Source organism: Convolutriloba macropyga, chromosome 14, assembly GCF_964194025.1.
Source record: "Convolutriloba macropyga chromosome 14, txConMacr16.3, whole genome shotgun sequence".
NCBI classification, from domain to species: domain Eukaryota; kingdom Metazoa; phylum Xenacoelomorpha; order Acoela; family Convolutidae; genus Convolutriloba; species Convolutriloba macropyga.
In genome coordinates this window covers 24,429,620-24,445,041 of record NC_134481.1, presented here as the reverse complement: position 1 = coordinate 24,445,041, position 15,422 = coordinate 24,429,620, and the positions used below count along the sequence as shown (strand labels likewise).

The 15,422-nt window shown below is 34.3% G+C and overlaps 1 protein-coding gene across 5 annotated transcripts in view; it reads right to left on the bottom strand.

Moving 5' to 3' along the window:
• The window catches only part of LOC142353662 (gamma-aminobutyric acid receptor subunit beta-3-like), a 171,889-nt gene that overhangs the window by 41,355 nt on the left and 115,112 nt on the right, over positions 1 to 15,422 (bottom strand). For 4 of the 5 annotated variants that reach the window (XM_075405959.1, XM_075405962.1, XM_075405961.1 and 1 more), the window contains exon 8: positions 11,268 to 11,279. The exons of the other annotated variant lie outside the window; for it this stretch is intronic. In XM_075405959.1, the coding sequence (XP_075262074.1) occupies positions 11,268 to 11,279 (12 nt within the window). The remainder of the gene's footprint in view (positions 1 to 11,267; positions 11,280 to 15,422) is intronic. 5 annotated transcript variants of the gene reach the window in all.

Below are 15,422 nucleotides of genomic sequence, written 5' to 3'. Positions count from 1 at the left end.
TTTTATTGGTTTTTCATTTTTATTTTTTGTGGACAATTACATTTTCAAAGATAAGTGGCATTTTTTTGGATCAGTTCTCGTTTTGTCAACATGCCCCTACTCCCACACACACATAAAAAACACACAGACACACACACACACGTACACACGCACCCAAGCACGCACACACACACACGCACACACAAACAGAAATACACACACACACACACATATACGCACGCACACGCACGCACCCACACACACACAGTTACAAACACACACATAAACACCCCCCTCACACACGCACATGCACGCACGCACGCTTACACACATACATACATACACGAACACACACGCAAAAACACACACCACACACTCACACCACACACACACACACACCACACACACACCACACTCATTCCACACACACCACACGCACACACCACATACACACCACACCACACACACACACACACACACACACACACACACACACGCACACACACCACACATCACACACACACACGCTCACGCACACACAAACCCAAACACACACAAACAGACACGCATGCACACAAACACCCGCGCACACGCACGCACGCAAGCGCCCACGCACACGCACGCACACACACACACACACACTTACACAAACACACACACAACCACAAACACACGCACACAGACAGACACACACACACGCACACACACACGCACCCACGCGCACGCAAGGACATACACACACATACACACGCACACAGCACACACCACACAAGTTTTTTTAGACTACAAGTTTATCAAACTGTTTCCATCATTAGACTACGAGTTTATCACCACTCTTTTATCGCCACTGTTTACTTAATAACAGTGGCGATAAAAGAGTGTGATAAACTCGTAGTCTAATGCTTAAGTGTTTTTCTAGTGTCGGTCAAGCATTAAAATTTATAACACTGGCCGTTTATTTAACTGTTATTATCGCAGCAGGTGTTGATTAAAACCGTTTAATCAACGCTGCTTCAAAGCTAAAGAGCTGTTATAGCGCTGCGGAACGGTTTAAATCTATTTTGAAAATGGAGAGTTGGTTTTTAGTCCTTAGATCTTTATATTATGCCGTGTTCATTTTCAATGCAGTGGACAACCTATTATTATGGAATAGATTGTCTAAAACGAGTGTAGAAACTGAAAAACACATCCAAAAAACTTTCGGTTTGCAGACTTACGACTGGCTTTTTTGTTAATCTGCCTAAAAACTCAAGAAGCAAATTAAAGCAAATTTTAGGCGAAGAAACTGAATTCCACACATTTTATTCAGAAACTGAAAATGTAATAAGATATAAAAAAGACTGTCAACTTTTTCAAAAAATCAGATAAATGCAGCAAAGAAGAACTCATAATTTTACTCAGATAACGATGAAATGTCGCATTTGATAAAAAAATATATAGAAATAGAACTTAGTAGCAAAAAAAATTGCTGTGCAAAACATTTTACACTACAGTTGAAGCCACCAAAGTTCCAAAATCTCTTGTTTTGTTCTCCGTTGGCTCTTCAATTTTCATTGTTTAACAAGATCATAAGAAATTTTTATTTGGTCTGTTCAGAACCATATATGTTCTTGGATATGTTTCCCATGAAAGGTCAATCCGGGCCTGTAGATGAACTACTGAACATTGGTTCTCTCACAGAAGCCATTTGGAGCAATCTTTCTGCAGTCACTGTGATTCTATATGACCATTTAAGGTACTTCGTATTTAATTATGGATAAATCCAGGAACTGTGTGAGCAAATTGTGATAATGACATTTTTCACACCTGTGGGATTGTTAAAAAGCCGGTGGTTAATTGGGCGAGGGAAAATGGTTAGAAGGCAGCATAAATATAAGCAAATTAATATTATTCTTTACATATTTACCAGGTGCCGACACATTCTGGCATCTTTCCATAATTTGCAAAACAATAATTTATCACTTGATGCTTTAATTGTGTTCTAAAGCGATTAAAATTATTTACAATTTTGGGTGATTAGCTTGACAGTTAATGAGAACAGGTCGAAAATGACTTTCAGTCTTACGTGACAGTCAATGGGTCTATAATTGAAGAGTGTGAGTGGAATATGTCAGCGTTTTCTGGTCTTAAAGCCCAGGTTGCCATTTTTTAGTATTCATACAAATATCACATATGATGTCATGACGGATTTGTTCTAGTACGAATAATTGTACGACTTTAAAGAAATCGTAGATGATCATTTTATTCCAAATCCTCAGATATGCTAAATCCTACACTTCATGAACTAAAGGCGTTTGCTTAGGCTTAACAATTAATTTGAATGAAACAATTTTTATTCGATTTTAATTATCAGCTTAAATTGTCTAAATGCATTCCTTTTTCTTCCAATTGTCGCCCTCGTCCATTTTAAAATCATTTTGCAATTTCAAATCACGTATCGATCGCACACTATGTCCTACAAATTATACATCCCTTTTAACGATCCTTGCGAAAATCTTGACATCATATTTGATGCTTGTATGTTAGCACAATCTGCTCGAAAAACGCTGACATATTTGAACAATAGAGTATTTTCGAGCATGATAGCGAGCATACTTTAATCAGTTCAGTTACAGGTGTGTAACCTTTGCCCAAGTCATCAAGAAGAAGCGAAGCAGGAATGATGTCGGTGGTATGGTGTAGCTAATTGAGGTGTAGATTAAGGCGGTTCTGATCAACAGAAGCAGTTATAGTGATAGTGGTAGTTGTTGTTGTCAAAGCAGAAGCTGTATTAGAAATAATGCAAGCGATACTCGCCTCGATTTCGAACTCCTGTAAATTCATAATTGTTTCCAGTAGTCATTGACGAGCACTATTTTCTTCACTTAATCATATAACGAATTGTTTATTCACATATTGAATTTTTACAAACGTATTCCCAATTTTTATGCTTAGAGAAATTGTTTAAAAATTACATGACATGTCTTTCAAAACTTAAACTAGGATATTTCCAAGCTTTAAAAAATAATGCTATACCTTTTCTCCATTCTTATTATCAGAGAGAAACTGAAAATCAAGAGGAACTACGTTTTTCAAGTGGAACTATGTTTTTCTTATTCTCTTTATTTACTATGTTTACTATTTACTATTTACCATTTTTCCTAACTAACCACAAAAGCAAACACAACTTTTAAATTCTGCCAGAAACACCGTTGGGAGTATCCAAAAGTAACTTATAAGCATTGCAGAAAATTACTTCTACTGCTTGAATCAAAAAATATGCCGTCTTTTTTCAAAAGAACAAACTCTAGGAAGATAAGAGTAGAACAATCTGAGATGCACAACAAAAATCATACAAACCACACACACACACACACACACACACGCACACACACACACACACACACACACACACACACACACACACACACACACACAAAGCACACACACACACACAAAGCAGACAAAACACACAAACACTAACACAAAAACAAAATTCTATCACAAAAAGAATATTTCTAAATTATGTTGTTGTCAATTGGTCACTACTTAAGTTTTAACACAGTCTAATTATTAGGTCTTCTTCATTTTTTTTTTCAAAAACCTAGGTGTGGAATTTTTCAGGCAATTGTATTGGTAACGGTAACTTTGAAACTAAATGTTGAAACGTGACTAATCTCTACTCAAAACTTGTCAACATGACTAGAGTGAATTTTCTGGAAACTAGGTTTCGACTTCTTCAGGCAATCGTTTCGGTAATAGTGAGAGTGTCAGTAAAATCTGGAATAAATTTTTTGAGGGTTTAGAACATTTTTGTCAAACTAGATGTTTCTGGATTAAAAGAAGATAATTAATTTTTCAAAAACTCGGAGTCGTGTTATCAGCAAATTTCAAGAACACACAAGCACAGCAAAGGACATGTTTAAACCCTCATATTGCAGCATATTTTAGATAGTTCTATTTTTTCATTATTTCTAAATTTTTGCTCTCTAGCTCTGCTTGTCTTACTTTTGAATTTTTCCTACACTAACGTTCTCTTTCTCTCTCGTTCTTACTCTCATACAACACACTTTGAAAACATGCACAACCATGCTTACACCCACATAGGCACGCACGTACAAAATACTTTTATCGGCAAACAAAAAAAATTCTTTTCGGATCTGATTTTTACAAAATGTTGGGCACTGTTCACTTGCTTTGATTGTTATGTTTTATTGAAAAAATTTGTATGGCTTTCTTGGAGAAATTCAATAATTAGTGGTAAAATTAAAACTTAAATTGTAGTTGAACACTTTGAATTATTTCGAAACGTTTTGTCATCTCGAGTTTCTTGAGCAAAATCTACTCATTAATTTTCTAAAAAAATACGAAGATGCGTAAAAAGTAGATATAAAAACAGTTTTGCTTCTGTATATCTTAAAATCCGCAATTTTTTGTGAATCCGAATTTTTCTAGTTTTTTAGTACTTCTGTGAGTTTTTAATTTATGCCTCTATTTGTTTGTGACATGTAAAGGAACGTTGCAAGCTCTTCGTAGAGCCTCTTATTTAGTAGCTTTGAGGGACATTGGATATCAGTAAGTTTAGCGTTTTGGCCTTTTCCCCTCATTGAAATAGGTATTTAAGAGAAAAAGGGAAATTAAATAAATAAGAGAACTGAAGAAGTTTCATATGAAGAGTTTCAGTTCACAAATACGGCCAGAATGAAAAATAAATCTCATTTTTAAATAAAATTGTGAACTTGTATTAAACTTTTCAAGCTGATGATCCATAAATTTCAAATTAATCTGTATTTTAATTTTCTAGAGAAGTTTAGCTCGTACTATATGCTCCTATCTGCTTCGAGACTGAAAGGAATACAAAATATGTTTTGATGTTTGTTTCATGATACTGGTTTTTTTTAACGTTTACTAGTTTTGAATTTACTCAAATTGTTACTTTAATTTTTGCAAAAACAACTCTAGAGTTAAGACAAAACCTCTTTGTAAAATTGCTTTTAACCAGCAGAAAACAGAAAGACAGAAATGCTTTTTGAACAAAACCGCAATATTTCAATAAGTCTGTAAATCTCCATTTTACCTAGCTGAATTTACTACCTCCACCCGCCCACACCATTCCCGATGGATTGTTCGTTTTACTTTTTTTTCAATTTTCACTTCGAAAATTCCAGTTCCCCTTTTTTCAAACTCTGATAATTTTTCTTATTAAAAATAGAAACTAACTCCTAAGGGCTACAAGTTGGTGTCTCTTCTTTTCCTCTACGATGCGTAAACAAACGTGAAAATTTCACTAAAAAAGCCAGCGTCGCATATATATTCCTCCATTTCTGAAAAAATATTGGAGCAACAAGGGAAGTTAAAGCTGATGGTTTAAATTTTTTCTATGAAGTGACCTTCAAATTGCAGAAGATTACCCAGCAGATAGACAACAAAAATTTGAAGAAAAACATACGCATAAAAATAGTGTTACAGCGATTTCATTGATAAACCATTTAAATTAGCAGCAACCTAAATCAAACCCAATTCTGATTAATCAGCGTATATGCCGTTACTATCGATACTGCTGTAATAAAACCTGACCAAAATCAGTCTAGCAAAAGTATTAGGCGAGATTCTGAAAAATTGGAATGTTAAGTTCTCTGTTGAATTTCGTTAAAAGTTTCAGCCACAAAGATTTTTGACCTTGAGCCAAAGATACTAGTATAAGCTGGGTTACTAATTAAAGAACGGTTTACTATTTCTCTTCAACTCAGCTTTATTTTGAAATTGCTTTCTTTATTTTGAAATTGCTCGTTCTTTATTTTGCTCTTTCTTTATTGCTCTATTTCTTGCTTTATTTTAAAGAAATACTCTTTCAACATATTCTCTATTTATAGGTATAGTTGCGAATGGGGGGAATTACTATTCACATTAAAAAGCAAATTTGTTAAAACGTGTTTTGTTTCCAACACTTTTTGTCGATTTCAAACATTTCAATCCACTAAGTAAAATTTGAAAACAAATGGTTAAAATGCAGTGTTAGTTTGCCATTTAAAATTTTTTGATTGATCTTCTGAACGCGTCATGAAAAATTCAAAGACATTATTGAAACATCAATTGCAGACGGTAGTTTTAAACTTTCAGTTTTTAGATGCTGTAAAAAACCATTTTTAATCAATTTTGAAAAACCATTTTAGTCGTTTCCTCTTTTACTCTTTTCTTTAAAGAGGGAATTACAAAACTGAGGCCTATTTTCTCTCATATATCTGTATAAAAGTTGTCCCGCCAGCATAATATTTTCTCAATACTACGACAACAATATATAAGAAAAAGGTCTCACAACTCAGACAAAAAATATTATATTAACGTCACCAAACTTCTGAGAAACAAATTTGTGTCCTCATTTTCTCATTTCGCCTTTAAGTTTGCTATTTCTTGATTACTCGATGATCTACAAAAACAAAAAAGGAAATTCAAATCTACGCAAAATTATCTAATCCTGCTCAACGTTTTCTTTTTTCACTGAGTTTTTCAATGAGTTTTCACCATTTTTTTTCACTGAGTGACAGGGAGAAAAGTTGTTGCATCAGAAGTTGTTGTATCTTTGTTCCAGAACTCATTCTATCTTTTTTCCGTTCCAGAAATTTTTTTAATCCTTGAACGTTTTTCATTAACTTCGCTTTATACGGAGAATTTTTTGAAATATGGCAAATTTTTGGACGTTAAATTTTGTTAAATAGTTGAACTTGGCAATTTTTTTGTTTATAGTTGAACTTAAAGTATCGGTTTTAGATTGGCGGTTTCTGTTCAAATATGAACCAAAGTAAAACTTTTGCAGCCATTCACTTCTCTTCTACTTGTAAATCTTATCATTTTCTCTCACAAATTTTAGTTCTGTGTTCGAAAAAAAAATTGATACAATTTGATGCGTTTTTAAATCTCCCGCTAACATTCTGCTGTTTTCTTTACCTGGCCAAATTGTACCATGAGCTCCAACACTTATTTAAGGCTGAAAAAATTTTTATTCAGTTTATGAAGTGAATGCGGTCATGATAGCCAATAACATTGAATGAATTTACGAACATATGCTCAAAGCACCGCCTTCAAATGTTTTAAACACTCAATATTTTGTATCACAACAAAAGCAGTGAAGCATACCAAATACTAAATATTGACTACTCCCTAAACTTGGCATTAGCTGGATTATCATAACTAGTTATAACAATTATAACCACAAAGATCTAAATCGCTCCCGCTCAGCTTGACACTTTGACGTTGCTGTGAAAATTGAAACAAGGGGTTGGCTTAAGCGTGAGAGATAGGCGATTTTATTTAATATTCATATTTGTGCCACAATTTTTGTACCAAAACGTCACTAAGTTAATTTGTTTCCAAGTCACTTTGCAACTGAAGATTTTAGTCATTGACTTAAGCTGATAAAAATGTCAAAATTGCGGACCCAAAATTGCGGGCAAATCCCATAACTGGTTGTAAAAGTAGGCCACACAACAGCTTAGAGTCCCCAAAATCTTGGGAAGGTAAATTCTGCAGTCTTGTGAAAGGAGGCAGCAATCTTTTAGATAAACCACCCCTCCTATAACAAGTGTCACAGCGTGAAATTTGTACAATTGGTTAACATCAAGAACAAAATCATTCAATTTGGCGTTTAAGATACTTTATACGGTAGGCCTAATGCTTGAACGATTTAAGGTAAAAATAGAATGATAGAATGTGAAAACAAAAAATAAAGGCAAGCGCTCTCGACACTGCTCAACATATAAGACAAAAACAATGGAACTTCGAAAGAACACAAGAATTTATTCAATCTTTCATTGCATCGTAAAAAAGCAGTGGCAAAAAACGTATAACACATAGCTGGTAGATCGCCGGAAAACAGCCACAATATCTCCGCAGATCTGCAGTATCAAACAGATAGTAAAAGATGCTATTTTGATTTAAAATTTGTTTCACTTTTTCCTGCTTCTATTAGGTTCTCTTAAATAGCGTCCAATTAGGTTTACACGCAACCCCTGGACCTTACCTTTTTGAATAAAAGAAAAGAAAAAAAGTAAAAGTGAGGAAGTCATTATTGAGAATGAGGCAAGTCCGAGGTGACCAACCTATCAGGTAATTGAACAAAATACAAGCTCAACTAAAAATGACGACATGCACGCAATTCAGTTGAAATTGCATGAATGAGTGAAGAAAAAAGCAGATTCTAAGAAATTTTGACGTCATATGGTCGTAAAAAATCATTTTGAATATTTGAATACTTGAATTAATTTTATTCAGAAAAACATAAATAATTACATTGCTTCTGGAAAAGTCATTGCAAAGAGCAGACCAGCTTAACAAGTTTTCACCCTCTGTAAGTAGAAATTTACCAACACAAATCAAGCAATTCAGAATTATCTAGAATATAAAGATAGAAAATAAATTTTTGAAAAGGGCCAAAACACTACCTTACTCATGCTTTCAAGATCAGATAGTATAAGACACAAATCTTGTGCAAAGTTATATGCTTTCCTCGAATGGCTTTGTAGAGATTTCATGCAAATAGCGCTGCGATTCCTCTCTGGAGGTAGCAATTCCTTTTTGTTTATGCGTTTGTTTGTTTGTTCTGCTTTTCAAGCCAAATGAGGATTCCCAGAAACCTCACGGAGCTCTTGAAACATTTCATGAAAGACTGCAGACAGCTACAGTTCAAAAACTTAAAGAATTGAGTTGATGTGCTTGAATGTTATATGATCGGTCCGTCTTGTGTAAGATATATTTCGGTAAATGCTTTGTCATCTTAAGATTTTATTCAGATCCGTCTTACAAGCACTACCGTATATCAGTATTCCGTATTCAATCGAAGAGTTGACGTATAAATTGTAAATTGCTAGCAGTTAAAACTTGGTAAAAAAAATTTAGTTCTTATTTTGAAAAAATGCCACTTTTTCTGCTCAAACTTTTATAAACATGCTCAACATGCTGGCTAAAAGACAGTTTCTTATCAATGAAAACACTTAGATATTTTTAAGAAGCCATCAGCTTAATAGGTTTACCATCAAAAACCATCATGAATTAAAAGCGGATAGCAGCAAAGTCTTGAAATGCAACCTAAAAATATTTGCAAATATTTGAACTTCTGTGACTGACAAGCAGACCAAGTTAAAATTTCTTTTTAGGAATCAGTCAATTTTTAACTAATCTCGGATAAACCTCTGATTTTTCGCAACTCTGGCGAATTGATTGGTTAATTTTCCTGCCTTGAGCTTTAAACCTATCCCCGAAAAAAGTTTTCTCAGTTTTGTACATTTCTTTTTTCAATTATTTTACCAAAAAATTTTAATCACCAAAAAAATTGTTCATTTTGTCACTCTGCTCAAAGTGGTTGATTTCCAAACGTGTATTTTGTTTTCAAATACTTTACTCTAACTTCAGCAGCATTTTTACGATGCTGCGAGAATTTTGTTTCTGAACTGAAGACGTTCCTGTCTGATTGGTTACTTTCTACTGTTCAATTTTCGTTTGTTCATTTTACTGTCTTGACCTACCGTCATTCAACCTGTTTTCGTTAACCATTTTAGGAGGTGTCGTGTATACAGGGGTGAGTTGTCGATTAATGAACTAAGATACTTTTTGAGAACCTGGACAAAACTTCACGACAATTTTATGGTGAAGATGTTAGCTTTTTAACCAAAATCAAGGCTCAATGGAGTTTCACCAAAAATTTTATTCTCTTTTTCACTGCAGTAGACTATCATTATCACGCAAAAAATGTTAGCGATTGATATTTTCCTAATTTCAGAAATTTTTGATTTGGAGACCATATATCCAGATTTGTAAGACCGTCGACTTTATCAAGAAAACAACTCATTTACCATAATGTTTGCGCCATCGCTAAATAATCTTCCTAGAGGATGTTCAACAAAATTTTGCCGTCTATGACTGGTGGTAATTTAAGGCCACCTGAACATTTAATTGCCGTCATGAAAGTGATTTTAGTTGACGTTAATCTTGCAAGATCTTACAAGCTTCTTGCATAATGACGTTAACCTGTCTCGAATCTTCCAAGACTTCACAAGCAAATCTTACATTATTGATTCCATGATCATACAACTTAAATATCGCGTCTCCACTTTTTCGCGTCGAGTTTGTTCAGAATTTTTCATCAGATTTTTTACTCTATTTGGTGACGCTACTTCTTGATACTTTACTGTGCCAATGCACAGTCACCCCGGAACCACTCATTATCCCCCCCCCCCCAATTCAACAAAAAAATCATTGTTCCAAAATCCGTTCTTTGAAGGCGGGGCAAAAGCACAAGTTTGGACATTTGTTACTCGCTGAAGTATTTGCAGGATTTTTCGCAGATTATTCTCATGAAATGTTTTTCCTAGAAAGTATTACTTTCAACTGTGCATGAATTTATAGTGAACAAACTATTTGTTCAGGTGGTAATTTAAGACGGATTGCATAACAACATTGACTAAATGGGATATATTGCTGTTTGCTCTAACGGTCTCATAAAAATATAAGGGGGGGGGGGGTGGGGCTTCGCGAAATCGCAGAGATAATGATCGGATAATTCACTACACAAACCACCAAGCATTGCGCATTCTACTACAGCTCGCAATCGCAAAACCGAATTACTCGATTGGCCGAAAACTTGAAATTGAAGTTGAATAATCAACATTTAAAAAAAACTTTTCTCTATCCCTCGCTTTGCCACAAAGACAGTATAATAAATTTAAACCTTACAATTTTGTCGCTTTATGTTTCGTAAATTTGGTTTTCATCTACTAATGCGGTTAGTACAAATTCTGAAAGTACTCCTATTTGTAAGAACGTGAAACAATTCGTTCTGGCGAGTTTTGGCGACAACTAATTTATGATCACAGAAATTAATTTTCGTTTTGAGATACTTGTCACAAAAACGTGTTAATTATGTATTTAGTTGTCAAAATATTTCCTTAATTTGAGCTCAAGTTTTCGGCCAGCCAAGCGAAGAGAGTGAGAGATTGTTGCGCCATTTGAAAGCGGAGCAATTTTGCGCAATAACGCGTACACAAGCTACAATACACAATTTGGACAGAGGTTACAGAAACCAACAAAACCAAGTTTAGGTGATTGGGGCAAATTAGAGAAAAGAAATAATGTATATGGGTTAAATTAAGAGGTATCGCGGTATTGACTAACTATTCAACTATCATAAAGAAAACACGAAAGAAAGAAATAGTTTCGAAATAAAGAGCTGCCAGGATAAATTGAAACAGAGATCATTATCAGGAGATTGTTATTAACTGGGTTGGTTATAAGTTATTAAGCCATTTATTAATACTAACCCTGCCTGGGAGCTGAAAACAGGGAAGGTTAAGTATAATCCAATCAAGTTATTATTATTATTATTATTATTATTATTATTATTATTATTATTACATAGTAGGAAGCAATTGCACAACAACAGGTGTATACAGCCACTAACATGTGTTTAAACGGGCATCTCTTCAACAATTTCAAGATTCTCTCACTTCATGATTTTGAAGAATCTTCCCATGCTTTTTGCAGCTACCATATGTCTTATTTGTAACCTAAACGGGTATCAAGTTACAAGTTACTCGAGAGCTCCAAGTCCTCTCAAGAGCATTAGTTGTTCGACACGAGTGTACGGTGCCCCCACCCCCCGCCCGGCTCAGCGGGCATGTAGCCAATTAGCCCTCCCCCCATTACCGCAACTCATTATATCATTATAGTTGGGGCTATAATTTCGTGGGGGCGAGGGGTTCTGACCGACTTTTGACCGAGGGTTTTTTTTAAAGAATGCTACCCAGTCTCATCATTTTTTTTTTGGGGGGGGGGGGTAAGGATTTTTTGGTGGCGGGGGATTGTTGTTGAAAAGTGCCAGCCCACTGTTGTCAGCCCGGTCAGTCAAAATGTGAGGATAACTTTTATTTACATAATGTAGTAAACATATCACTAATTGAGCCAATGGTATTTATTACATACTGTTGACTAAATCTAGCCATCTAAAAGCATAAACGAATGAGACTAACTAAATCTATCAGACTAAAAGACATCGATTTATAAATTTAGAGACAAGCATTGTTTTCCTTGAACTCACCCAGGAACACAATATTACAATATCTACAACAATCAAGTTCAATGCAAAATTACCATTAATTTTCACCCTTGTCAAAAATGTGCTCAAAAATTGACACATTATAAGGTTCTATAGAGTTTACTAACGTCATGAGACAGTTTCAGCTGTCGTCGATTTGAAAAACAGCTACTCACAAATCAACATTGATTTATTATTCAAGAAAAAATTTGTCTTTAGTAAAATCAAGTTTAACATCAAATACGTATCTGATTTCGTGTAAAAGACAAATTGAATGAATGATTTGTATTGGAGCACAGCGAAGAACTTAAAAAAGTCTAAGAGCTTACAAACTTAATATGCTATTAAATCCCTTAAAAAAATTAAACTTACCAGTTTATAACGACAACTGCATCTAACATTTTTTTTAAAAAAGGGAATCAAGCTTCAACTGTATTTTTTTCAAATTTTGATTTTTATCTTCTAATATTGAACGACCAACTTTATTAATATTTCAAGTGAAGTACAATTTTGCGCGTAAATGTAAAATGGCACCACTCAATAAGCCCCAAAATAGCCTGCAACACTTAATAAGCCCCGAAGTTAACCTTTTCCCAAGTGTAATCACAAAATATTGTTTATTTTCGGGATTATAAATACGACCAAATTTTGATAAACTTTCGCGATCTTTGAATCGCCTAAAATTAATTAACCTTTTTCTGAAAACCTTAGTCTCTCTGATTTCTCTTAGCTTAACTAGCTTCAATCTCTAACGTGCCAAAATTTGTACCTCTTCATCGGGGTTGTTGCATTACCGTGTCCTAAATATCCTGCTAAGTGTTATTGGACCAGCTTTACGATACGCTAATTAGTTTTTGGTTTGAGATTGTGGTGTCTGTTGACAATTTTTGCTCGGTTAAACTTATGAGCTTTTTGAGATGCAAGATTTTTGAAAACAAATTTCTTGAAGAAAGTTACCACCAAACTGAGGCATTTATAACAGCAAAACAATTCGATTCTATTTTTAAAATTATCCGCAGCAACTACTTGCTGAAATTTATATTTTAGGTGAGAACTGAGAACAATTTTTCACTGATATTTTTTCCAAAAATATTCATCAGCTGCGTAAGTAATAACCAATTGTTGGTGACTTTTCTTTCATAGTTAAATACGTGGATTTTCTCTGCTAAAATAAATTTTCCACTTTGCTACCCAATGGTCAGCCAAAAATTAGGTCAGACAAATTTGAACAGTTTGACAATTCAGGATGATTGAAATAAAGCGTTGCCTTATGTAAATCAAAAGCTAGAATAAAATGGTCCTAGTACTCATGCTCCTCGTCCTGGAAAAAAGAAATGGTAACTATATATGGTGATGCTTGGCTCTGACCCCGGAAACCTATTGTTCTTTAGGCACGAGTCAGTGGACTGCAAAGGCCTACCAGGTCGCGCGAGAGCTAGTGGTGTGTCCTTATAAGGGAAGTGGTATACGCTCTTGATTGAAATCATCTTAGGAAGTCTTTTTATGCTTAGTAGTCATAAAAGGCTAGTTTAGTCTAGTTTAATTGCCGAAAGTGGGTTTGAATCTCCCAAAACTGACTTAGTAATAGACTCAGGCAGTAATGAGTCTACCATGATACATAGGAAGTTCAAAATTTATCAGAATCTGGGCACTACAATTAATAGTCCAGATGGGTGAAAAGATAGAAGTTTTTGGTTCAGTTTGTGGTGTTTATTTCCTAAAGATTGAAGAGTTTGTTTGTTAATCAGTAACATTTCTACGCTTGCCTGGAAGTTTTAAACTGTTTAAAAACATGTAATTACGTAAAAATTCTCTGTTTAAATAGCATGTTATATTCACTATGCAATGATTTGATATGTTCCTCGAAAAAACAAAGATGAACAAAAAGTGTTCAAACGCTACACTTAATTGCAACCATTTATAAATCTGTTGTCAACTAGGCTGAGGTGCCAAAAAGAAAGAATACAAGACCATCTTAGAGGTAAAGTGTTTATTTCCAGGCTTTCATGACTGCATAATTACATTTCTTTTACTCAAATTCTAAATTCGCGCGGTCCAAAATTCTGATTTTGTACGCATTAAATCCGGAATTTAGTAGCTTTGCTTCAAATATTAACATTTTTGGCCATTATAGGGCAATCAGGACACTTGTGTGTGACGTGGCTGAGTTCTTATTTTAAATGTAATAAAACAGGAATTGATTTAATATTCAAGAAAAAATTTGTCTTTAGTAAAATCAAGTTTAACATCAAATACGTATCTGATTTCGTGTAAAAGACAAATTGAATGAATGATTTGTATTGGAGCACAGCGAAGAACTTAAAAAAGTCTAAGAGCTTACAAACTTAATATGCTATTAAATCCCTTAAAAAAATTAAACTTACCAGTTTATAACGACAACTGCATCTAACATTTTTTTTAAAAAAGGGAATCAAGCTTCAACTGTATTTTTTTCAAATTTTGATTTTTATCTTCTAATATTGAACGACCAACTTTATTAATATTTCAAGTGAAGTACAATTTTGCGCGTAAATGTAAAATGGCACCACTCAATAAGCCCCAAAATAGCCTGCAACACTTAATAAGCCCCGAAGTTAACCTTTTCCCAAGTGTAATCACAAAATATTGTTTATTTTCGGGATTATAAATACGACCAAATTTTGATAAACTTTCGCGATCTTTGAATCGCCTAAAATTAATTAACCTTTTTCTGAAAACCTTAGTCTCTCTGATTTCTCTTAGCTTAACTAGCTTCAATCTCTAACGTGCCAAAATTTGTACCTCTTCATCGGGGTTGTTGCATTACCGTGTCCTAAATATCCTGCTAAGTGTTATTGGACCAGCTTTACGATACGCTAATTAGTTTTTGGTTTGAGATTGTGGTGTCTGTTGACAATTTTTGCTCGGTTAAACTTATGAGCTTTTTGAGATGCAAGATTTTTGAAAAATTTCTTGAAGAAAGTTACCACCAAACTGAGGCATTTATAACAGCAAAACAATTTGATTCTATTTTTAAAATTATCCGCAGCAACTACTTGCTGAAATTTATATTTTAGGTGAGAACTGAGAACAATTTTTCACTGATATTTTTTCCAAAAATATTCATCAGCTGCGTAAGTAATAACCAATTGTTGGTGACTTTTCTTTCATAGTTAAATACGTGGATTTTCTCTGCTAAAATAAATTTTCCACTTTGCTACCCAATGGTCAGCCAAAAATTAGGTCAGACAAATTTGAACAGTTTGACAATTCAGGATGATTGAAATAAAGCGTTGCCTTATGTAAATCAAAAGCTAGAATAAAATGGTCCTAGTACTCATGCTCCTCGTCCTGGAAAAAAGAAATGGTAACTATATATGGTGATGCTTGGCTCTGACCCCGG